Source organism: Oryx dammah, unplaced genomic scaffold (assembly GCF_014754425.2).
Source record: "Oryx dammah isolate SB20612 unplaced genomic scaffold, SCBI_Odam_1.1 HiC_scaffold_19, whole genome shotgun sequence".
NCBI lineage: Eukaryota > Metazoa > Chordata > Mammalia > Artiodactyla > Bovidae > Oryx > Oryx dammah.
The window spans coordinates 50,071,467-50,096,903 of record NW_024070203.1 but is presented as its reverse complement, the minus strand read 5'-3'; the positions used below and the strand labels follow the sequence as shown (position 1 = coordinate 50,096,903).

General features: G+C 38.3%; 1 protein-coding gene across 2 annotated transcripts in view; it reads right to left on the bottom strand.

Moving 5' to 3' along the window:
• Positions 1 to 20,548, bottom strand: part of PI15 (peptidase inhibitor 15) — a 35,968-nt gene extending 15,420 nt beyond the window's left edge. Inside the window, exons 1-2 of one of the 2 annotated variants that reach the window (XM_040262072.1) lie at positions 20,386 to 20,548; positions 19,521 to 19,860 (exon numbers count right to left, since the gene is read on the bottom strand). In XM_040262072.1, the coding sequence (XP_040118006.1) occupies positions 19,521 to 19,793 (273 nt within the window). In that variant the 5' untranslated portion in view covers positions 19,794 to 19,860; positions 20,386 to 20,548. The remainder of the gene's footprint in view (positions 1 to 19,520; positions 19,861 to 20,385) is intronic. The other variant, XM_040262071.1, reaches the window with a different exon arrangement.
• Positions 20,549 to 25,437: the final 4,889 nt, after the last annotated feature.

The following is a 25,437-nucleotide window of genomic DNA, read 5'->3' as shown; positions in this document are numbered from 1 at the left end:
AATGGACATGAGTTTGAGTAGGCTCCAGGAGTTGGTGATGAACAGGGAAGCCTGGTGTGCTGCAGTCCATGAGGTCGCAAAGAGTTGGACATGATTGAGCAACTGAACTGAACTGATAAATTATTACTTCAAACTTCTTTGTTTTATCTGCAAAAATCTGCACAAAAGTATCAATAATACAAAATAAATTTATATTGAAAATCATAGTATTCTAGGACTGAAATTAACTTTTAAAAGTAATTTGTTTCTCTAATAAAGGATTCAAGTATTTATTCTTCTGATATTTTTAATGAAATATGAATTTATAAAATTTGGATTACAGTTCATCAAAATGCAAAATAGCATAATTACCTCACAAATGAATTATAAATGGAATAGCATCAACAAATTATGTCCCATGAACTAATTATAATGAATTTTGGGGAAAAAAACACATCTAAGTATTATTTACACATTGAAGTATAGTGAATAATAACTGCCAAAAACACAGTTTTTCTGTGTTTTTATACAGTCATTTAAGAAATAATCTTTCTTACAGTCTTTCTTTTTAAAGTTTTTTCATGTGGACAATTTTTTTTTTTAGTCTTTATTGGATTTGTTGTAATATTGCTTCTGTTTTATGTTAGGATTTTTTTGGCCTTGAGGCATGTGGAAGCTTAACTCCCTGAGAGAGATTGAACCCATGTTCCCTATAGTGTGGAAGGTGGAGTCTTAACCACTGGACTGCCAGGAAAGTCCCTTTCTTATAGTCTTGTCTAAAATATCAGAACTACATAGCACAAATAATACTGAAAAAGAAAACATTCTGCATTCTAATTTTAAGTCTACTGTTAAGACCATCTGCAACTGAGGACATATCAGTTATTCTGTCTCCCAGTTAGTTATAGACATATAACTGCCTCCCAGTTAACTCATCTATAAATAAGGAGATTAGATGAAGCCATCTCTACAGTCTCTTTCCTCTTCAGCATCTTATGATTTAATATACCTGAGTAGCCCCAGCATCAGGACCAAGAAGATCTATTATATTGGCCTATGAGTTTTCAGTTCTAGCCTTTTCTACACCACAGAAAAAATAAAGCTATATTCTTCACAAAATAATTTAAAATATTTAGGTAGTGAACAAATTTAATTTAGCATATAATAATTCTATGTGCTTACTTCACATACTTAAAATGTATATATCAAAGAGATAAACCAAAGAGTTAATGCCTCAAAAATAACTTACATGAGCACCATTTTTAAATTATTATAAAGGATTTTAATAGGAAGACCAGGTATTTGGCATTACTGATGCCTACATTTTTATATGTTTCTATGTACAGATGTCATAATTAAAAGTTTTGAGATGATAGTTGTTAGGGAAGAGGGATAACCATGTTTTTTCATGTTTGCTTTTAGGGATGGGAAGGATTTCTGTCTGCCCCTAAAGGAAGATGCTGGAGAGCCTGGCAGACTGGCCAGGTCCCACACAGAAAATGGGGTCACTTTGCCTTCCCATGGGAGATTAATCATCTATCTGAGGCCCGCTGCAGAGATGCCCACCTCTCACATTCATTCTGAGAGAAATGAAGAACCATGTCTTCAACTTAGGAACTACTTATCTACTGTATTTTGCTGTCTCTTTGTCCATTGGTTACAACTCCCAAGAGAATATGGGTAAGCAATGTATCCCTTCAATCTACATTGGCGGTTAAATTTATTAATATAATGAGAGGTCTTTGAGTTTTGAAAACAGCAAATCAAGATAGCCTCTTTCCTATCCAGAGGCTCTAAACTGTGATTAATGTTGTCGGTTTAATCATATGAAAGAATTCTAACAACTTATATAAGTTTCAGGAATGAAGTTGTAATCATCTAAGCATTTGAGTAATATGTACATTTCTGGATGCTAAATGGGTAATCAATCTGCTGAATTTCATTAAGCATCTGTGATATTTATTTGAAATAATTTTAGTATCATACCCTACAAATGTTGCAAAAGAAAAAAAAAGGTCACAAGTGTGCACTTTTTTAACATTCTATGAAATAACTAGCAAATATGCAATATGTGATTATCAGGTGTTAAACCAAATGCCTGATATTTATTTAGCTTTTATGGAGCCAGCCTCAAATTCTGTATTTCTAGGTCTTGTCCCTCTGAAAGTGAATGTATCAGTCTCTTGGCATTGTCTGACTCTTTGTGACCCATGGACTGTAGACCACCAGGCTCCTCTGTCGATGGAATTCTCCAGGCAAGAATACTGAAGTGGGTTGCCATGCCCTCCTCCGGGGGATCTTCCTGACCCAGGGATTAAACTTGGGTCTCCCGCATTGCAGGCATTTTCTTTACCATCTGTGCCACCAGGGGAAACCTTTGTTCCTCTAAATGGATAAAATAATGTCATAGATAACTGAGTTGCCAACACTTAAACTGTTATCTTGCCTTCTAAAAATGAGGCAAAAATTAAGAAAATTATGCATGGAGACACAAAAACATTTACAGGAGCTAGTAGAAGTTAGATATTATGGTTAAATAATTCACAAAGTAAAGATGGCTTGAAACGGTGTCAGAGCATGCACAAGCCTGTATGTACGGGCACTACTGCCCTGCATGGCTTTCTTCCATTCTTTGTGTTACAAGCTATTTAGTTGGTCAGCTTGTAAATTGATTGATATAGCTTTGAACTAAAATGTTTACCATAAGCTACTGTGCTTATAAATAAATTTAGCACCTTGTTTGTGGAAACCACATAGTCTGATTAAGCCATGAGAGACATCCAGAATTCAAATTGATGTTATTTAATTGCTAGAAGAGTGTGGCTCCAAGAGATAGGAGAGACGTGAAAAGAATGCAGATCCTCATCAGTCCAGGGGTCTTCAGAGCTTGGGGCAAAGAAATACATAATTGAGTCAAAGAATATCTCAGCATGAGACACTGACTTTCATAAACAGGAGAATTAGAGAATGATATGATCCAGCCCAAAGATGGGGTTGTTTTATAAGCCATTTCCTTAAGTTTTGGTACTCATGACACAGTGGCCACCAGGACATCCGAAGCTCCCTCCTTAAACCCCAGTCATTATTGCTGTACAATAAGAAATGGAGACCAACTGAAAGACAACCCTAAAAATTACTTCGGAATGTATACCCAACATTGTTTGAGATGACATACTATTTTTTTTCAAGTGGGTAACATATTTTAATTCCAAGCATAAGAATTAAATGTAGAAGCATTTGAAAGAGTTAAGTATAAATTGCTAAAAAGAATAACTATTTCTGGGTAAGGAACCTATACATATTTGATATTATTTATAGTGGTTAAAAGAATGTGGCAACAGGTTATTAAAGCAACTGGTTAGCCTTGTAATTGCAATATAAAATGTATTCATGAATAATTATTTATATTTGTGGTTTTAAGTTAAAAATTGTAAGACTATCTTGATATAATTTTTAAACAGTATTACAAAATTTAGAACTTAAAAGTCACTGAATGTCCTAGCCTCTTAAGACTTTTAAATACATAGAAATGATTTTCAATAAACCAAGTGAAATACTAAAGGTCAAATATGTTAAATCTATAAATGTAGCTTAAAATTTAAATTAATTAGATTTGTAAATAGTAACAAACATTAAACAAGTGTGTTTGCCAAAACTTGCTAGATTTATGCATAGAACAAAAATATGTATAAGTGAAGCTAAAGTAGAAAACCATAAATATTAAATTTGAAAATGACCTCTTAAAAAACCTGTTCTGCACATGGAAACCGTCTTCAAAGACATAAAATACTAAAAATAAAAATATCACACTGAATTTTTGAAGACATATTTCTAAATCAGTTATTGTCAAGAATACTATGATAGCAACAACACTGGAAACAGTATGGTATGTCCTACAGATACTTGTTTTCTTGGACTTTTAAGCAGTTATTTCTCATATATTTAGATAAAACATAAAGGCAGTTTAGATAGAGAAGCTTTTGGTGTTTAAAAATAATTCAGCTGGGGTTCTTTGTTCTTTTCCTGGGTTAGATTGGGAAAGGAGAGGTGACTTACAGAAGTGAGGAAGAGCCATTGGAAAGATATTAAGTGATGAAAAATTATTTTCCCTGAGGGCGGCCAAAAGCTTTTAAAAAACACTTCATGGGCATGGTTGCGGTTCTAAGTTGATGGGTTTATTCCCCTTAGGTGGAAATGCTTGTGAGGCGGCCAATAAAGGAAACTGCGACCAAGTCTTAAGAATGAGCCTTGATAAACCTGGAGAGGGTGGAGTGGGCAGAGGAAGAGAAAAGGCTTTCACGTGGGGAATTTTTGGCACTAGTTAAATTAATTAAATGCTATTAAACTGATTGAACTTTAAAAGAGAAGTAGTTAAAGGAACTTGATTTTTAAAAAATTCCCTCTAGCCTCAAAGGTGAACACAGATATGGGATGGCATTATAACATAAAATATCAAAGTGGGGTCCTGAGTGTTTTTTAAGTGTTTAAACAAGGATAATAAGGACTTTCCTCAGGTAAGATGAATGCTACCTTTCACATAGGTTGGGAAGGTAAATTTCTATGAAGAGATAATGTAAAAGTATACTTTTTTAGAAGAACTCTGAGGCGATCATTGGCAGCAGCATAAATTTCTTAAAAACTAACAAAAAAGGCCTTTTCTTGACCCCTCTTCATCTTCAGATTCCAATATATCATTCCTCTTCTTCCTCTCACAATGAAATTTCTTGAGTGTTAACAGAGAATTCTCGATTTTTGCTCTCCCACACTCAAGCCCACACCCAAAGGCAGGTTTCCCTCTGTGTCCACTCTACTCAAACTGATCTCATCAATATCATCAATGTCCTTTCCCAGTCACCATCTTATATGGTTAATCAGCAGCCTTTTAGACTATCTAGCCACTGCTCCTTCTGGACTCACTTCCATTCCTTGGTTTCATGACCCTACACTTGCCTTGTTTTTCTCTGACTGCTGTGTCTCCGTATCTTTGCTGCTGCTTCCTCATCTCCCTTACCACTACATGCTGAAGGATTCCCAGGGCTCAAGCCATGTCCCTCTCTGTCTCGCTTTCTGTCTCTCTCCACCTCTCTTCCCTGTTTCATCTACACGCACTGCTTAGCTAATCACATCCAGTCTCATGCATTGAAATACTATTTATAAGCTAGTGGTATTATCCCAAATTATATCTTTATCCTTCTCCACTGAATTCCAAACTAATCTATCCATCTACCCACTTTAAATCTTTACTTAACAAGCCCAAAATTGAGTTCCAATATTCTCAATCCTACCACTACTCCCTACTCCCTAACCAACCCAGGCAGTCTTCCTCCCATCAGTGAATGGCGTAACCCTATTTCTTTCAGTTCAGGGGTCACCAAATCTGAACCATTGCTTGCTTATATATTATCTATGCTGTTTCTGTGTTATAGTGGCAGCATAGACCACAAGGGCTACAAAGTTAAACATATTTATCTTCCAGTCCTTTACAGAAAAAGTTTACCAACTGCTGTTATAGTTGCTCAGGCTGAAAAATCCATAGCTGTCTTTACTCTTTGTTTGCTTAATAATCTTTATATGCTCCGTCAGCAAATCTTGTTGATCTTACCATCAAGATCCTGTCTATCCAGATTATACCCACTGATTATTACCATTATTGGCAGCACCTTGAGTGAAGCCCCCATCATTTTGTTATCTGAATTATTGAAAAAGACTCCTAGCTCAGAGAATGTTTCATATACGTAAAACCTTAATATATAAATTAATGAAGGCATGGATAAAATAAAAATATTCAGAATTTGAGGTAAGACTACTTAAACAGGATTGGTGATTAGGAAATAAAGGAAGGAATTTTTCAGTGCTTTAATTTATGCATGGCTTATTCTATACTTCAGTCAAGTGCTTTGAAAATGCCAAAGTGCTGTTTAAATATAATCAACCTCAGTGATTGGTTTCAGGGTTGTTCTAGTAATGAAAATGAGTAAAGAAATGTTAGGTATAAGATGAAAAAGTACAACTGTTGCTTGACATCTGGACGATTATTTGAAAGAGAAAGAGACTTGGAAATGAGTGAATTTTCCTATACCCAAAGATGCTATTCTTTTTAACCGGATGCTGACACGTAGAGAGAGGGCATAATGGCTGTAAATGTTGCAGCTTTCCAAGATAATGTAGAAATCCTGATGTGTATATGAAATGTACCCACCTCTGTGCTGCACTTAGTCACTAAGTTGTGTTCAACTCTGGGATCCCATGGACTGTTGCCCGACAGGCTCCTCTGTCCATGGGGATTTTCCAGGCAAGAATAATGGAGTGGGTTGCCATGCCCTCCTTCAGGTGACCCTCCCAACTCAGGGATTAAACCCAGGCCTCCCACATTGCAGGTGGATTCTTGTTCCCAAATAGCTTTTTTAAATGTAAAATTCTCTACAGTTCAACTGTTGCAGAGCAAGTTAAACATGACTACTAATTGGAATGGTTGATGGGCCTATAGTTTGTGAACTCCAATGGGAATTATCATTGTCACCAACACACTTCTGTAGATAAGTGATCTTAGTACACATGAATGGTGGCAAGAAACAATCACCTTGGAGATATCTTGGCCCCAAACCTCCTTATACCAAACTTCCCAGATGGGGATGCTGTTTTTTTTATCAACAGTGGAAAATGTAAGAAATGCAAATTTCCAGATCAACCAATAGTATTAGTTGCTCAGTCATGTCCAACTCTTTGCAACTTCATGGACTGTAGCCCACCAGGCTCCTCTGTCCATGGGATTTCCCAGGCAAGAATACTGGAGTGGGTTGCCATTTCCTTCTCCAGGGAATCTTCCCAACCCAGGGAATGAAACCAGATCTCCCACATTGCAGGCAGACACTGTACTGTCTGAGCCAAGATTCATTAATCTAGGCAGCTAGTAATTGAGTATTTATTGGGAGGCACTGGGTATTGTGAATTCAACAGTCAGCAAGACTGATATGGACTCTGCCTTATAGTTTAGGGAAGAGATAGACAAGTTAAAGAATTACTTGTTGTTTAGTTTCTAAGTTGTGTCCAACTCTTTTTAACTCCATGGACTGTAGCCTGCCAGGCTCCTCTGTCCATGGAATTCTCCAGGCAAGAATACTAGAGTGGGTTGCCATTTCCTATTACAGGGGATCTTCCCGACCCAGAGATTGAATCTACATCTCCTGTGTCTCCTGCATTGACAGACAGATTCTTTACCACTAAGCCACCTGGGAAGCCCTACCAAACAAATAAGTGAAAAATCATAAATTACAATACATTATATAAATTAATTAGTATGTAATATAATATATTACCCATTATCCATATACAATGTATGTTATAAAGCCACTTCCAAAAAATGTGCTACTTAAAAGTCTGCTTCTTTAGAAGCATCCTTAGTCAATCATGTATATTCCCAAATAAGTGTCATTCCACACTGCAGACATCTGTAGCTCACCCACAGTGACCACAGGATGTCTTATGAAAATGAGTGCTGAGTGAGTATTCAAGTGAAATTTTGTGATAATATAGAAATTATCACTGGAATAATTCTTTTGGTTTAACATATTCATTCTTCTAGTATATAGTCTCTTGATAAATAAATGGATATTTGAACCACAAAATATTTTTCTCAGCTCAGTTTTATGTCCTAAATCATGATCTCAGATATTTTCTCTCACCTGGGAAATCACTCCAGGGTCTCCAATGGAAACTTTTTGAAAAAGCAGATCCCCAGCCCAATCCTGGACCCAGTGAATCAACATTTCCGAGTTGGAGACCTTGAATGTGTGCTTACAAAGTTGTTCTGTGTTCTTCCGGTTAGAAATGATAGTTTAAAGTGTATTCAGTGGAGTGTCATTCTGATTGACGAGGACTTTGGGCCTCCCCTCTTCTATCCCACTCCTACTCACTGCACCCTGCTCCTGCACCCCCATACACACACCACAGAAGAGGTTTGGGAAAAGGGGGACATTTCTAGAAGTTAGTTTTCATTTAAAAGGACTTAGAACAGTGTCCTTCCTCTCTTTGCAACTCCATGGACTGTATAGTCCATGGAATTCTCCAGGCCAGAATACTAAAGTGGATAGCCTTTCCCTTCTCTGGGGGATCTTCCCAACCCAGGGATCGAACCCAGGTCTCCCACATTGCAGGTGGACTCTTTACCAACTGAGCCATAAGGGAAGCCCAAGAATACTGGAGTGAGTATCCTATCCCTTCTCCAGCAGATCTTCCTCACCCAGGAATCGAACTGGGGTCTCTCGCACTGCAGGTGGATTCTTTACCAACTGAGCTATGAGGGAAGCCCTCCTTCCACTAGGCTCTTAGACGTTATTAATCCAAGATTTGATTAAAAAAATAAATAAATAAACATAGCCTTTCATCAGGAAAATGACTGGTTGTCACTGATACTGACTGCTAAACTCTGTGAGGCGGTTTGCTCTGTACCTTCATGAAAGACAGAATTACGAATGAGAGAGGTAAGGAAACCATCCTGTTTGCTGCTATGCAAATAAGACAACATCATTCATTCTGAGCATGACAGTTCCAGGAGGAGGGAACATAGTCCGTGGTGACACGGATATGAACAGAGAGAACAGATGAGGCTCATGTGGCTTATTCGGAATCAAAGGGAACTCTAAATGCCTTTATTAAATGATATATCAGAAGTGACACACACATAACATTCTGAGAGTCCAAAATCTTAGAACAGATAAACAATTTTAAAGGTAAGGCGATCCTTTTCCATGATGATAATGTTGATTCTGTATTTAAAAGACACAATTAATCTAAGCAATCTGGTTCGTGAGAATATGAGATGACTCAGCAGGAGCATGTTCTACCTCATCTGCCAGCCTAATGTGAAAGGATGCAATGCAGCCACAGAAGCAGAATGAATGAAGACTGACTTGTCATCACTACTCTGTGCCGGTCAGGTCATGTCACTTCTAAGCACCTCACTGCCAGAAGAGCACACAACATTGTGAAGCAACTATACTCCAGTAAAAACTAATTTAAAAATAAGTAAACAAAAAGAAAGTCAACCGTCATGAAAAAGGCCAACTATTTATTCAGACATGTTTATTATGCAAATAGATACATCTCTTACAGAAAAAATAGAGAACACACATGTTGGAACCCAACCAAGGACAACAGCCTAGTAAAAGGCATTCCTTGCTCAGAGCCAAGCTGCTTGCAGACCCCAAGATGATCTAACTGGCAGCATTCCTGTGTGTATGTGTAACGTAAGGGGTGGAGGGGAGCGAGGGAGGCTTGATTTTCCATTTCCTTAACGGCACAACTTTTTACCTTTTCCAGGATTTTCAAAAGGCAAACATCTTTATGCCACCTTCCCTATGCTGGCCGTACTCTGGGTGAAAGAGATAGTGTGTATAGGTATTTAGCACAAAAAGGCTGGAGGGTTAGAGAGAGCTAGGTGATTGGGGGTCAAGGTCTAATGCATGGATGCTCATAGCCTTCAAAGACTTGAAACACTCATAATACAGTTTTCCTATGTGGCTGCCAAGGTTAGAAAGAGTACAGGAAGCAAGGTTTGATTCCACATGAAGAAATACTTTCTAATATTCAGTGATGTCCTCAGATAAAATGCATGTGGAGACATTCCCAAGCCAGTGGGCTCAAGAGCAGGAGATGAACACATGGAGGGGAGTGTGTACTGTATAGCCTCTTAAAGCATGGGCTTTGCTGTCAGGCAGAACTGCGCTCTCATCATTTTGGTTTACTTGCTCTGTGACCTTGGGAAAGCTACTTACGCTGTCCAAACTTCAAATTTCCTGTCTCTAAATGAAGAAAATTGTTCCCATTTCACAAGACTGCTCTGAAGGTTAGGCGAGATAGTGACTAAAAAGAATTTAGCACAGTTTTAGCAGGGCAGGTTGTACAGAATGGTAAATATTATTATCGGAAGACCAGACACTGGAAGAGTTGTGGTCTATGAGCTAGAAAGCTGCCTAAAATGGGAGACAAGGTGAGGTGCATTTTCAATCATGATATCTGGCAGCCTGAAGTTTAAGAGACATCAAACTTTAAATTTAGCAAGCAATCAGATAAGGTGAAAACAGATAAACCCTGAAGCAACTAACTAATCAGAAACAGAATTGTGTGTAGATAATAAGGAACTCGCTTCCAGGAAAATAACATCAAACAGTGGAAGATAAAACTTAGAGAATGTTTCAAAGTTTTAAAATGTAATAACTCCCTTCCTTAAATCCCTCTTTATCATATGATTTATCTTTAAATTTTAAGACCACTTATTGATGGGTTCTAGCAATAGTCCTCCTTTTGCAGGAAGTTAATACCTACCAGCTATCATTTAATACTGTGCTTATATGCCAGGAAGACATTTTCATGTGTGGTTAATTTTTTTTACCAACTCAGTGTTACAGTCATCTAAAATCTGACTTCTTTGTTAAACTGTCTTATGATACTCACGTAAACCCTGTATCTTGCTATTGCCCACTTAGTTAGAATTCAAATGCCTTTCCGCCTACCTACTGCTTGCTGAAAACATGCTCTCCCTGGAATGCAGAGGCAGATTGGGTAGAACACTCATATTTAATGAAATTATGAAATGTGAATTTGATGCACTTTGTAGGATAAAAAAAAAGATTGTGCCCTTAAGCAACATTTCTGGACTGTTTCAGTTGGGAGTATGTGATGTGAAATTTTAAGAGTCATGAAAAGTCTAGTCTAAACACACAACTTTGGGGGCATTCTTCAATATTTGTGTCAAAAAATATGCTTTTGTGTCAAAAAATCTATCTGATTTTAGACACAATGGGTAACATGGACTGGAAACATTCAAATCGTATCCCTCCAAACCTCAGTCCATGATGTATTTTATGCCAGACATTTCTCTTGACCACTTTAAACTGTTAGTCTTTATCTTCCCTGACTTTCTCCCACACCGTTCTTTAGAAATTCTCATAGACAATTAAACATCTCAAGTCCATAACTATTTAATGGTCATTGACTAACTATTAAATCATTTTCAGATACATTAAATTCAGAACACTAGACTAGCCAGACTAGTCAACTTCTATTTTTCTGAAGTCCTTTGATTAATTTCCCCCCAAAACCTTATGCTGAGTAAGTCAGAAAGACTAGATGGATCTGGCGCTATCCAGCCCTCCGAAATAGATTTGGATTCATGTTGATTTAAGGCTCAGCACTGATTCTAAAAAATAAAATAAATAAATAAATAAAGATACATGAAACTTTCTTGCAAAAATTCTTGAGTAGATTCCCAGACATAAAATCATCCATCCATGCTGTCTCCATGACACTACCCTACCCCCATTATGTAAAGTGGTCCATTCTGATTACCAAAGCATAACTCCCATCCCAAATTCTTTGTTTTGAAAGAATGTTCCCTCCCACACACTAGCTACTATTTTCAACCTCTCTAGATGTGCATCCTGGATGACAAAACTTCAGCTACCTAATGACTGCCAGAAACCTGCACTTTATTTTGTTTTCTCCAACTCAGGGAAACTTAATTGTCTTAGTCAAAAACAGAGGTATCCTCCATGGCTGCCCCCCAGTATAAACCGTCATGCCACTTCTTCATATAAATCCCTCACCCCTACTGATTCAAGGCCCAAATTCATTTTGTCCCTATGACTTTAAGCATCACTAAGGCCAATTCTCCCTCCCCCAGGCGATTATAATGGTCTCTTGAGTATGCTGTTACTTCTGCCTCTCTCCAATCCCTCTTTCAACCTAAAGCCAGAATGACCCTTCTGAAAGGCAAATTAATTCCATAACTTAAAACCCTCAACCACTTGCCTTGATCTTTGAATAAAATTCAAATTTCTGCTTACCTTCCCAGCCCCATCAAATATCACTTTTTCTTTTATCCTCTACGTCCAAGCCACACTGAATTTTATCCTTCAAAGTATGTTCACCTTCTCAGAACACCCTTCCTCACCTACCACCCATTGCCTTTTTCCAACTCCTGCCTGCACAACTTTTATTTATTTTCATATTTAATATTTGAAATCATTTCCTCTTGGAAGTCTTCCCTGCCTCTCTAGCCCAGTCCAAGTTTGGGCTAGGTATGTGCCTTGTGATCCCAAAGTACCCTTTATTTATTCTACTTTAGCACTCAGCTTGCTGCTTTGCCCACTTGCTTGTCTGTTTTCACAGTACTTCCTATAAAAAAGTGTCTTTTTGCTCCCCATTGAATCCCTCAGCCTGTCAGGCACATAAACACATATTGCGGATGAGGGACTGAATACTGAGTGACTCCTGCCCAGCAGAGTGGAGCGCCATACTTACATGCTCTTTACATGGAATGCCCAGCAAAAGTTAGAAGATGTCATTCAGTTGTTCCACAGGTTTTGACTGAGTGTTCTCTATGGGACGGAAATGATTCTAGGTTCTATAAACAGTCAAAAGGCAAAAGGAGAAGGGAGCAGCAGAGGATGAAGTGTTTAGATAGAATCACCGACTCAATGGACATGAATCTGAGCAAACCTCAGGAGGTGGTGAAGGGCAGAGGAGGCTGGCATGCTATAGTCCATGGGGTCGCAAAGAGTCAGACACAACTTAGCGACTGAACAACACCAACGAATAGCAGAAATATAATAAAATCATTTCCTATACCATGGCATGTGCTCAAATATTATTTGCCACCGGAAAAAGCAATGTTGAGTACTAGGAAATATGGTCCACACATATGTAGCCTATGTGTGATTCTAAGCTCTTCTACCAAGCATGATGAGGCTCTGAATCACATCATGATAACGTTTTCACATTTGCACTTCTTGGAGCCTGTATTTAAAACAATCACAAACAAAAATGTCCTTGCCTTCAGCTAGCTACACAAGTGGAGAGCTGAACATTCATATATAAGCAATATTAACTTAGAAATGCTACACAACATGCACCTGGGGAGAAAATTCCTGTAAAATGTGCCTGGTCTTCATTTGAAGCCAAGACACTTAAAAGGTTCTACATGTAGGAGAACAGGAATGTGGACTTTCAAATGTGCTGGAGAAATGCCTTCCTGTCAGCAGTCTTTCTCACTTCCCTGTTGGCTGGCAACATTCTCAGGAGGCTTTCTAGTGGTCAGAAAAGCATTCATTGAAAAAAAAAGATTGGTTAGACACATCAAGTTACTCATGTTTATAAAGGGGAAATTGAGTTATCCTTCCCAAATGAGAGAAAATGTGCCATCTAGTACAGTATATGATTTCATTAAAAAAAAAAAAGATAAGGATAGACATCACAGATGTTTAGTCAACTATTGAATAAAGGGAAAAAAGTCATTTATATCATCTACATTTTCTTCCACATGAAGCCCAAATAAACAAAACTTGAGTTTTTCCTTATTCTCAAGACATAAATTACTGTAGGCCAGTACTTTATTGTGCTGTTTCTGAGGACAGATTAATCTCTTCTCCATTCACTCATTTGAGTCATGCTTTCTGTAACTTTACCACCTGCTGTGACTTGGAAACTAGTATTTTTCTCTTCTCCAGAAAAATATGGGAAGACTTATTCCCTTAGCTCTGCAAGTAATATTTGCAGGCACCAAACAAACAAAATTGGCCATATTATCAATTTAGCAACTTTGGCTTCTTGAAATTACATTATGCTTTTTTTAGTTTTAAGGTTTTAGCTCATATCCGTCATTATCTTCATGCTGTCCCCTACCTGTCTTTCCACCATTCTCCGCCATCTATGAAGACTGCTCCCTGGTGGCTCAGTGGTAAAGAATTTACCTGCTAAGGCAGGATACACAGGTTCGATCCCTGGGTCAGGAAAATCCCCTGGAGAAGGAGACGGTAGCCCACTCCAGTATTCTTCTTGCTTAGGAAATCCCATGGACAGAAGAGCCTGGCAGATTACAGACCATGGGGTTGCAAAAGAATCCTACGCCACTTAGTGACTAAAACAGCAACAAAGGAGAAGCCAGACACCTACATCTGCACACTTTGACAGGTATGAACAGCTAATGGAAGTAGTTCATAGGCACAGCTCCTCCTTACGTTTGCTGAAAGAATGGCCCCACTGATTCAATGGTTGCTAATTCTTGGCTGATCTTCACAGCCAATCTAAACTCCCTCAATTGCCAGGTGCCACCTTTCTCTGCACCTTTAACCCGGATATAAGGTCTCCATGGCCTCCCTAATTGCTCTTGTATTAAGTGATCCTCAGTCTGTTTTCAAAATCCTTGACAACATGGATAATGTGTTATGCTTTATCTCTCCTGGTGATTTTGTTCATGTATTGATTTACTTACTGTAACAGTCAATCCTGCCCCTTCCTGAGCATCTATTTCAAATACTCTTCCTCCAAAGAGCCTCATGATTTTGCAACTATAGATTACCTCTTCTTTCTGTGACTTCTCCATGGTATTTTGGTATTTGTCTGTACTGTTTTATTACATCAATCTTACACAGCAGTGTCTTACACTGGTGGCTCAGAGGTTAAAGTGTCTGCCTGGAATGCGGGAGACCCGGGTTGGGAAGATCCCCTGGAGAAGGAAATGGCAACCCACTCCAGTACTCTTGCCTGGAGAATCCCGTGGAGGGAGGAGCCTGGTAGGCTACAGTCCATGGGGTCGCAGAGTCAGACACGACTGAGCGACTTCATTTCACTTCACTTTGTATTGCGTCTTACAGTGTGCTTAGGGTTTTCTTTTTTTTTTTCTCCCTGCTTGTTTTTCCTGTTTTGTTTACACTTTAAATACAAAGATTTCTGTTATCTTTGGCTGTTATCCTCTCACAAAAGGACTTCACATTTTAAAAAATTCATTCAATTGACTTAAATTCAAGAAATATCCTACAAATTTTACTCCATGTGTGAGTCTTGTAATCTTATTCTTTTAAGGATGATTCGTATTCTGAGAAACTAGTGTGGTTTGTGGTTTAGAGTCATAGTTTAAGTTGCCCTTAGGAAGAATGAGAAACAGCTGGTGTCCAAGAAGCTCTGGAAATTTGTCAAGAAACTAATTGTAGAATAGAAGCCAAGAGTTTGAATTGCATATCTTAAACTCTATCTATTATTTTTTGACAGGATACAGTGTTTGGAAAATTAAATATTTCTAAGTACATGCTTTTCACTAAAATCATGGCCAATATACCCAAAGAAAATATTATACACTATAATATGAATGTCACCAATCTCATGTTCAAATTGTGTCCACTTAATTGAATCAAGCATATATGAACATAATCAAGTACTTGAAGAAGATAAAATCAGTTAATTTAAGGGGATTTCTTTTTTCAAATTTTGAAAAGCTTTTGTATTTTAGGTGCACAAGATAAAATATTATTATAAATGATGAGTGAACTTCAATTATAAATAATAATATCAAAATTGATCCAAGTTATAAACATATAACAATTCATAGTGATTTCAAATAAATTCACCAAATAATGCTTGATTACTGTTTGTACACAAGAAATTTCCCAAGAAAATAAAAGCTTAAAATTAGGAAGTTTGCAGGAAATACACAAATAACTATAAATTGGATCTGATTTTGATGAGAGCAGTATGATAGACATAATAGGTTACAGTGACTCAAAGGAGAGATCAAATATGGCTGTGAATATAGGAAGCGTCAATAAAGAACAAATCATTCTTAAAGAAGACAGGAGATTTGGGTTTGATTCCTGGGTCGGTAAGATCCCCTGAAGAAGGAAATGGCAACCCATTCCAGTATTCTTACCTGGGAAACCCCATGGACAGAGGAGCCTGGTAAGCTACAGTGTGTGGGGTTGCAAAGAGAAGGACACAGCTGAGTGCACACAAGCTAAGGAGAAGACAGTAGAAGGTGAGGAGATAGCACGGGAAAAGTCTTAGAAGAGTTGTGAATCAAAGTGATTTCAGATCAGGCTGGTGCAATTAGAGAGGGACTTGAGCTGAAGAACATCCTCTGTGAGGGTCCCACGGTGCTATCACCCACCGAGGGGGACATTTGGAACAGAGTTTGGAGCAACAGTGAGATAAGTATCCTCAGTTTCTGAGGCCTATATTTGAGGTTAGGAATGGAATGTACTTCCAAATTGTCCACAATCCAAAGCAATGTTAAACAAATTAAAAGTAGCTGTGTTCAACTGAGATTTGTATTTTTCACCTGACCTGGGGGTTAAAGTCGATTACATTCCTGCTCTGACCTCAAAGTTTTACTTCCCTCAAAGTTTCTCTGAGTCTGCATGAGGGATCCAGTGAATTATTTCAGCTGGCCCATTTATTCATAGAGACTTTTGTTGTTATTTAGTTGCTAAGTCATGTCTGATTGTTTTGCGACTCCATGGACTGTAGCCCACCAGGCTCTTCTGCTCATGGGATTTTCCAGGCAAGAGTACTGGAGTGGGTTGCCATTTCCTTCTCCAGGGGATCTTCCCAACCCAAGGATCAAGCCCACGTCTCCTGTGTTGGCAGTGGATTCTTTAACACTGAGCCACCTGGGTAACCCCACAGAGACAGGAATTCACTAAACTGACCATGTTTTTCTAACTGAACTAATCTACTCCCCTTCCCCCCAACCTTAGGGGCTTTACTCAGGCTCTTCCTTCTGTCTGGAAGAGTCTTCCCTCATCTATCCATGTGGCTCCCTCCCTCCCCTTACTCTCGGACATTCTAAGGGAGCCCTTCATGATTACACTATGAAATATCCAAACCTCAACCTGCTTTATTTTTCTTCATAAACTTATCACTTTCTGACATACTATGTAATTTGTTGATCTTGTTTATTGTCTGAATCCTCACCCAGGGGCCAAGGAGTATCTATTTTATTCACAAATTTATCCTGGGTGTTTAGAATAGTGTCTCACATATAGTAAATATTCAATAAACAGTGAGTGAATAAATATATGTGTGATGAACTGTATGGAGTATTTACATGGCAATCTGAGACAGTGTTACTTTATAGTATAGTACTATACTACTGTTTTTCATTCTTTACTAAGTGAAGAGGAAGTGGAAGTGGAAGTGTTAGTTTCTCAGTTGTGTCTGACTCTTTGTACCCCTTTGGTAGACTATAGCCCACCAGGCTCCTCTGTCCATGGAATTCTTCAGGCAAGAATACTGGGGTGAGTTGCCATTCCCTTCTCCAGAGGATCTTCCCAATCCAGGGATCGAACCTGGGTCTCCTGCATTGCAGGCAGATTCTTTACCATCTGAGGCACCAGGGGCACCCTTACTACGTGGAGGACGATTTATAAAGCATTTACCATGCAACTAGCATTGTATCTGGTTCTTACAAAATGAATCATATATAGTGGCTCCCATAGTTCAAAAGCAAATAATAATAAAGGGATGTCAAACAGAATACGAAAACTATATGATTTCAGCTGGCGCCATAAAGGAGGAAACAGACATCCTAGCACCTCCAGTAGTTCCCCCAATGTAGTATTTGCTCAATCTAACAAATGGAAAGATGCCCCCCAAGACAAGCATAGGCTTTGAAATTGCACAGACCTAAATTATAATTCCGGTGATACTATTCATTTTCCAAACCACCTTTGCCTAGTCATTAACTTTTCTGGGCCTAAATGATCTCATTTGTAAAATGAGGATCATAATCTTACCCTCATAGGGAGACTGTGAGCTATCAAATGAGATCATCTATGGAAACAACCAAATCTTCGGCTTATAGAAGCAGTTTAATAATTGCATGTGGAATCAATTTGTGATCAGTGGGGGAAAACATAACTGGAAAAATATGGCTTTTAAAAATGCATTTCCACTGTGTTGTACCTTACATATTATTCATGATCATCCCTCTTGAAATAATAAATTACACTACATATTGACTGGCTATTGTATAAATTGTTGTTCCCATTTTACAGAGAAGGAAGTTCAGTCTTATGTATATTAAGCAACTTGCACAAGGCCACAAAACAAGCAGCACAGTTAGGATTTCAACAAAGATGAGTTTCTCTCCAAAGCCAGTTCATTTGTCTTGATCCTCTCCTTAGTCTGCATAGTGATGTGATCACCATCAAGCAGTACTCCCTAAACCTGCAGTCTGGAGAGCATACGTTTCTGAGCTTGCACAGAATCTTATGTATCATAAAATGTATGATGCTTGAAAACACTTTTATTCCTCTCCTTTCTATATCTGGACATCACTTCTAGAAACACCTGTTCAATGTGAGTAACTGCTCCTATTTTTAGATCTTGAACAGGTTTTCACTGGGCACGTTTCTCAGTAAGTTTGCAGGCACCCATAAAAACTAATGTTTCTTGAACATTATTTTTCTGTAGGATCTAGTCTAATTGTTCTACCCCTCAGCTCATACATTCCCCATAATAATCCCTTGTGGCAGATAATACTTTTATCCTCACGTTAGAGATGATGAAAATAAAACAGAATTAGGTAATGAACTCATTCAACTTATAATTTCAGGACTGAGGTTCAAACCCAGGCATTTAGATTTCGGGCTCCACAGTCTTAATTATGAGACTATATTGCCCCTCACACACAAGGAATGATATCTTCTTTTCCACTTTCATTAAGAAATCCTAGAAAAATGCCTTTGAGTAAAGTCTGAATCATACTTCTATGAACCATGACTCTCTTGCATTTGGCAAGTCTTTATTTTTCTTGTGACAATGATATCTACAATTAAAAAGCTTGATTAAATAAAAGAAAGAAATTTAAAAACTGATAGAAATCCCTAAATTTAGGTCAGCACTTATAAAAAGTTGTTAGTGATACCACCTCCCCCACCCCAGCTTAGAAATACCATATTGGTGGTCTTCATTGCTTTAAACAGGATCCAAGCTGTGCTCTTGGGAGGTGCTGGAAGTTTAACCATAACCTTGTATAAATTCAAAACCAAATATTAAGAAACTTTAAAAAGACATCTACTCTTTTAATATCAACTTAAAAAAAACTTTCTAAGTAAAACAATTTAAACACAGAGAGCCTATTTTTTGTTTTGTGTTTTGTTTTGTTTTTAAGAGAGAGCAAAGAATGTGTTCAAGGCAAGTTGGAACAGTGCACAAATGTGCTGGCTTCGCTGTTATCTGAACGACAAAGCATTAAATCACAGGGAGGAAAAAGTCAGCATGTTCTCTGAGAATACAAATAGATTAGTGTCAGAAGCAGCTTTGTCCAAGAAAGGGAAGAGACACCTACCCAGAGAATAAATCATGCACACAAAACCTATAATTTAAAAAAATTATTTTCAAGAAATATTTTAGTTGATAAATATGACTATTAGACCAACAAAGCACAGAAAAAGTTCCCTGTGACTTTTTTTTTTTTTAAGGAGGACCTTCCAAATGTGATCAGTCATCATACCCCACTCTATCTCTTTCTCATATAAGACCTGTTTCATCAAGGGTTATGGAACTCCCACAAAAATATTAGATAGTTTCTCTCCCTTTTAATTCTATGATAGAACAGTCTTCAATTTACCAGGCACTTCAGAACCTTCCCTAAGATAAAAGGTACAAAAAGCCCCATATCCTTTAACACACAAACTCTAAATCCTCTCAACGTACACCTTAAACAAAGCGTCCTCCCTCAGAATTCAAAGAAAACACATTTCTCTTACCATATATTCCATGTTTGCTGCTGGTGGGAACACTTTGCCCCGAACTTGGTTATGATAATCAAGAATGGCGATCATGTCATTCTGCGAAATGTAGCGCTTCCGCCTGGTTTTGGGGATATCCGCAGAGTCTAGTTGTGCTTCCAGGGCTGCTTCAATATCAGTGAAATTATTGGTTGGCGGGGATGAGTCAGTGGAATTGAGTAAGACGACTGCACTGGCTTCACAGAGAAGGGAGAGCAGGAGTGCACTGCTGATGGCAGAGACTGCTATCATTTTGAGAGGTGGAGAGGAAGAGGCCACGAGTTTACTCTGCCTTAAAGCAGAAAAGTAGAGTTAGGCTCTAGGAAAGGAAAAAACAAAACAAAACCACAATAGGGCCAGAGGGTATGAATTTACAAAATCAGTGCTTGATTTGACTGTCTTCAAAAAGTCCAAACAAATGTTGAAGCCAAGCCTAGGAGACAACCTATAGTGGTCTCTATACATTTTACTTGGTGTTATGAGGCAACCCCCTAAGAGGAACTTCCTATAGCTAGAGAAAAATAAACAGCATGGCTACTCACTCGAAACTGAATGTGAGCCATCTACCCCAAATGCCTGAGTCACAGAATGCATTACTGCATATTTATTTTCAGAGGGAAAACTTAAGGAATTGAAACTCATCTTGAGAGTGAAAGGAAAACTGCATCACAGGTAATAACAGAGAATGTGCTGATAATGTCCCCCAAACATATATGGACACCAAGTAATAGAATAGATACCAAAAAAAGTTATAATAACCCAATCTCACTTCTAAAAAAGTAAAAATGTGAGCTACTTTCAAAGCAATGCATGCAAAATAAACTTGTTGAGCTAAATAGCTTACCTCTGCACAAAGCCAAAATGAATATAGTATTCTTCCAAAAATGTAAAGTTCTTTGCTAGGTTGTAGCATGAACTCTTGTGAGAGGAGTGTGTCTTATTACAAATCTCAGAGAGCAAAACTCTACAAGGTTTGAGTGCTGCTGGCTACAGGAGCAGCTAACAGCTTTTATATGTCACAGTCTGCAGCAGTCCAGAAAGGGCAGTCTTTCTTAGGGTCTCTCCTAGCCAAAATCAAAGGGGAGGGGTTTTGGATAGAAAAAACAGTGATTGGGTGGCAACCTTTTTATGTGGGTGGTGAGGAAATTGAGTCACACCCACAGCTTACCAAGTACAAACCATAAAAGACAAGCCTTTTTTTCTCTGGGCTTCCACCTTTTCTGAGTGGTTAATTTTCCTCATTTAATGCTTTCTAGTTCCTGGTTCCCATACAAAAAGGAGAAAAAAAAAAGGGACTGTGAGTTCTTGAAAACACAGAAGGTTGAGTAACAAGCAGTACATTTCTTTTAAAAACAGTAAATGACATGGGAGCTGAAAAGAGCAAGCTGATATTAAATCAAAAGAACAGCTCACAGAGTTAATCTGGGTGGCCACAAATATGATTCAAAAGAGATGCCAGGCAAGTCGGTAGTAGCCAGACTATAGCATATGATATTAGGATAATAGATGCTCAAGTGGTTGTACTTTTCTGTCTCCATGTGGCTTTATTTCTCTAATTTATATATTTAGCCTCTCTCTATCTCTTTCTCTTGTTTCACTCTCTCTCCCTTTTTTCCTTTCTCTATAGAGCGAGGCAACAAATTACCTGCCTTTTATCTATCTTGCATATAATACAAAGAGAGACGCTCATGACAAATGACAGCAGCCAAGATAACATCTGTTTCAGGTTTAGAAGCATATAGTTGAAATTTTAAGCTAAGAGTAGCTTAGCTTCTCAGGAAACATATTGGAGGGCACAGCTTAGAGGCCATGAAGAATTGAAATGCAGCAGTAGCTGCTGCCAACAGTCAGTAGTGCCTTCTTAGAAAGATGCCATTGGAGCAAAATCTATGTCTGGCGAGACAAGAGCCAAGAATGTGACTATTAAGGCTATTTGTTTTAAAAAGACCCTCACAAATACCCTGTGTCATGATAACATTAACAAAATGCGGGCCATTCAGTCCATGGCAACAGGAATCTTGTAAACCGCACATTATTCAGTTAAGAAATCTGCTTGACATACACTGACTAGTCTACTTTGCCAACGTGTGTTGTCTCCTGCATGTTTCAGCAGGAGGAGTACGATGTGAACTTATATTTGTCAGAAATGATGGTCATGTGGTAAGAAGCACACCAAGACTGTGAGCCAAGTTTCCTGGGCTATACTCCCAGTTGGGTCTCTTAACAGTATGTGTGGCCTGATGCACATAGTTTAACTCTTCATGGGTGCATCTAAAAATGGGAGAGCAAAGGTGTGCATCCAGTGGTGAGATGAACTTCATCACATTCCTTACGAGAGCAGTACAGTGTTAGAAACTGGAAGTGCTTCTGAAGTTCAAAATTCAGCGGTGAGATATAGTCTTTGATGTTGATAGCATGAGTCAAAGTTCAGGCTTTGCTCTATGTTGGTATTAAGTTCCTAAGTAAATTTGAGTAATTTGAGAAGACTTTAAGGTGCAATACTAAAAGCAGTAAATAGGAATTAACATGGCAAAGTTGAAAAGACGAGAACATCTGAAACGAGCACAGAAGGTGAGAGCAGGAATAGTATGAAACATCAGAGCAGCTTCAGGAAATGCTCATGACTGCTCCCAGCTGCAGAAGTTTAACAACTGGAGCTGTCCAGCTAGGATCTCACCCCTACAGAAAGTGCTCGTGGCACCTTGACTGAATCTCAAAGATGCTGTGTTAAGGATTCCTAAATCAAAGAGGAGGTTAAGCAACATATTTTCTGTGGGCCATCCAACTCAAAGACTCCCAAGACCTTTTCAGAAATTAGTACCACCAATGATTAGCCTATCCTTTTCAACATATCTCTTATAGCTATCTGGCAAAGAGGAAGATAAAGAACTTTCAATGCCTAAGTCCCCCGATGGCTCATTGGTAACCAATCCACCTGCAATGAAGGAGATATAGGAGTCATGGGTTCAATTCCTTGGTGGGGAAGACCCCTGGAGGAGGAAACGGCAGCCCACTCCAGTATTCTTGCCTGGAAAATCCTACAGACAGAGGAGCCTTGTGGGCTACAGACCATAGGGTGACAAAGAGTCAGACATGACTGAGCATGCATGTACCCACACAATGCCTAAGTAGCAGACAGGAGATTTTCTTTCTCCGGGGTGACTGAGTTCTTGCTTAGAATCTCATAAAAATCAATCATTGCTTTCAAGGTTACTTCTTTGTCATGTATACAAAGAGCTATTGTTCATCCATTGAAGTTTGACTTGAGGTACTTCCACAGGGATAAAAATGTGTCCTTTGAAAAACTTGTCTGAACCGTAAATGGGTTTCCTATAAGAGAAAGCGGAAGGAGAAAGAGAAAGAAGGAATTTCTGAGATGGACCTAAGCATGCCCAATTACATGAGGACAGAGCTGATAGTTGCTTAATTCTGAGACCCTAAGGCATGTCAATGATTTCAGATGTCTTTCAACACACATGAATTACATTGTGGAATTCAGACTATTAAGAGAACCCACAAGGCTATGGAATCATAAAAGAAGAGACCTGTAGGAAGAGAGTTAGAATTCTGCTTCCAAGCAGATGTTATTGCCAGAAGTATTTGAAATGCTTTGGAAGTAATTTTAATTTTAAAATACTTGCAAAATTAAGAGGCATATGTCCAAGTTGTCAGTAAAAGAACTACTAATGAACAACTAACAATGAGGTGGTTCTTTATGGAGCTCTTCTTGAAAAAAGATCATTGATGTGTTTAGAAACCTTTAAGGGAATGCTTGCCAACACAGACAGAAATGGAATGCACTTATATTACTGAGAATAAACACATATACAATTGGCAGCAACTATTGTCTACCTTGAAACCTGTGCAAAAATGGTTGCTGTTTTAAAATTGAAATCAGATATATTATGTGTCCCCAAATGGCACAACTGCTTAAGCACTTTGAGTAAGTGTGTGGGGGTACAGATACACATATGGCTTTAGTATAAAACATTTCTAATTAAAATGTATTCCATGGACTAGTAGCATTGACATCACAGGGAGCTTGTTAGAAACGCAGGATCTGGGGCTCAATCCAAGACCTGTTGAGTTAGAATCTGCACTTTATCAGGATCCTCAGGTGACTCATACACTCAAAGTCTCAGAAGTACTATCTAAATTACTTTTTCCAGACACACAGAGGCTCAACCCACTATACACATACTCACTGAATAAACTGTTTTAAAAATCCATTTATGCTCACTGAATAAACTGTTTTAAAAATCCATTTATGTATAATAGTAACATGGGGAGAATCAAAGATAGATATAGACAAGTATGTTTAAAAAGGCGAACACAAGTCAACTTCTACTTTATCAGGAGAAAAAGTTGACTAGGAAAAACTAAGTAGAGTGTCTTCACAAAGAAATCATTTAGTAGTGGTTAGGGTCTTTTTAACATTGCTATACTAACCCTATTTGTTATTTAATACATATTAATTTATCACAAGGTAGTTGAAATAAATGACTGCACTATACACGAGTTTTGTAAATTATGACCTGCCATATATAAATAGAAATTATAGCTTTATTCTATCCTCCCCAGGACAGAACCCCAAATCACCCTTTCCTTATTCATTCTCACCTTGCATTGCATATCCACTAGCTTTACAAAACATGTGGATTTTTTTATCCCTGAAAGGTCTTGCCAGTATATTCCCCTCTTATCATTATTATGTCTGCTTGAAGTTAATTCCACAGTCTTTGCCTAGTATTACTCTGGTGTCACTCCTACTGTTCATTATCAACTTTGCCTTCTTAAAAATTGAACTGAATCATTTCACCCATTTGCGTGCAACTCTCTCTTTGTTCTCATTGCCCACAGAATCAAGTTTAAGTGACTTGATCTGCCTCACCAGGGTCTTGAGAATATAAATCAGTTTACCTTTTTAGCTTTATTTTCTTCAACCAATGGTTTCTGTTTCTGTACCCTGGCTGCATTTTATGTCCCAACTACACTTAACCACTGTTGTTGTTGTTTTTTCCTTTCCTGTTGGCTTCAGTAAGTTAATGCTGTGTGACTCTGCCATGAATAATTATATATACATAATATGGACAATGAATAGTGTTATCAAAAGGAAGAAAGAAGTGTGAATTTATATGTTTATAGGGAAGGAGGTTGGGGCTTGAAGGAGAGCTAAGCATTCGCTTTCTATTACAGTAAATGTGTAACATCAACTACTGCAAAACAAGTTATTCCAAAGCTTAGATATTAAAACAACAGTAAATATTTATGGTCTCATACAGTTTCTGTGGGTCAGGAATTTGAGAATACCTTAGTTATTGTTCTAGCTCAGGGTTTCTCATGAAGTTTTAGTCAAAATGTTGGGACTAAATGTAGTCAAATGTGGCTGGAAGACTTAAATGGGGCTGGAGGATTAACATCCAAAGGAGCTCATCCACTTGGCTGGCAGGTTGGTGCTATTGGCAGGAGGCCAGCATGTATGGACCTCACCACATGGACCACTGCACAGAGCTGCCTGAATGTCCTCACAGCATTGAAGCTGGTTTCCGCATAGTGAGTGATCCCTGAGTGAGCAAGGTAGAAGATCCAGTGTGTTTTACAACCTATCTATGGCACTCCCACACCATTTCGATGATGCCCTGCTGCTTACATGAGCCACTCAGACCTCTTCAAGGATGAAGGAGACTATACAAGACCCTGACCCAGTAGATGAGAATTATTGAGGGTTGTCTTGAAGGCTAGCTACCACAGGAAAATTTTGGAAAATATCTATTTATTTTAATCAAGGAGTATGTATATTAATTGAAAATATGGAGTAAACTATCAAGAGGAAACTATTAAAAGTGGTGAATGTGGGAAGCAACCTAAATGTCCATCAACAGATGAACGGAAAAAT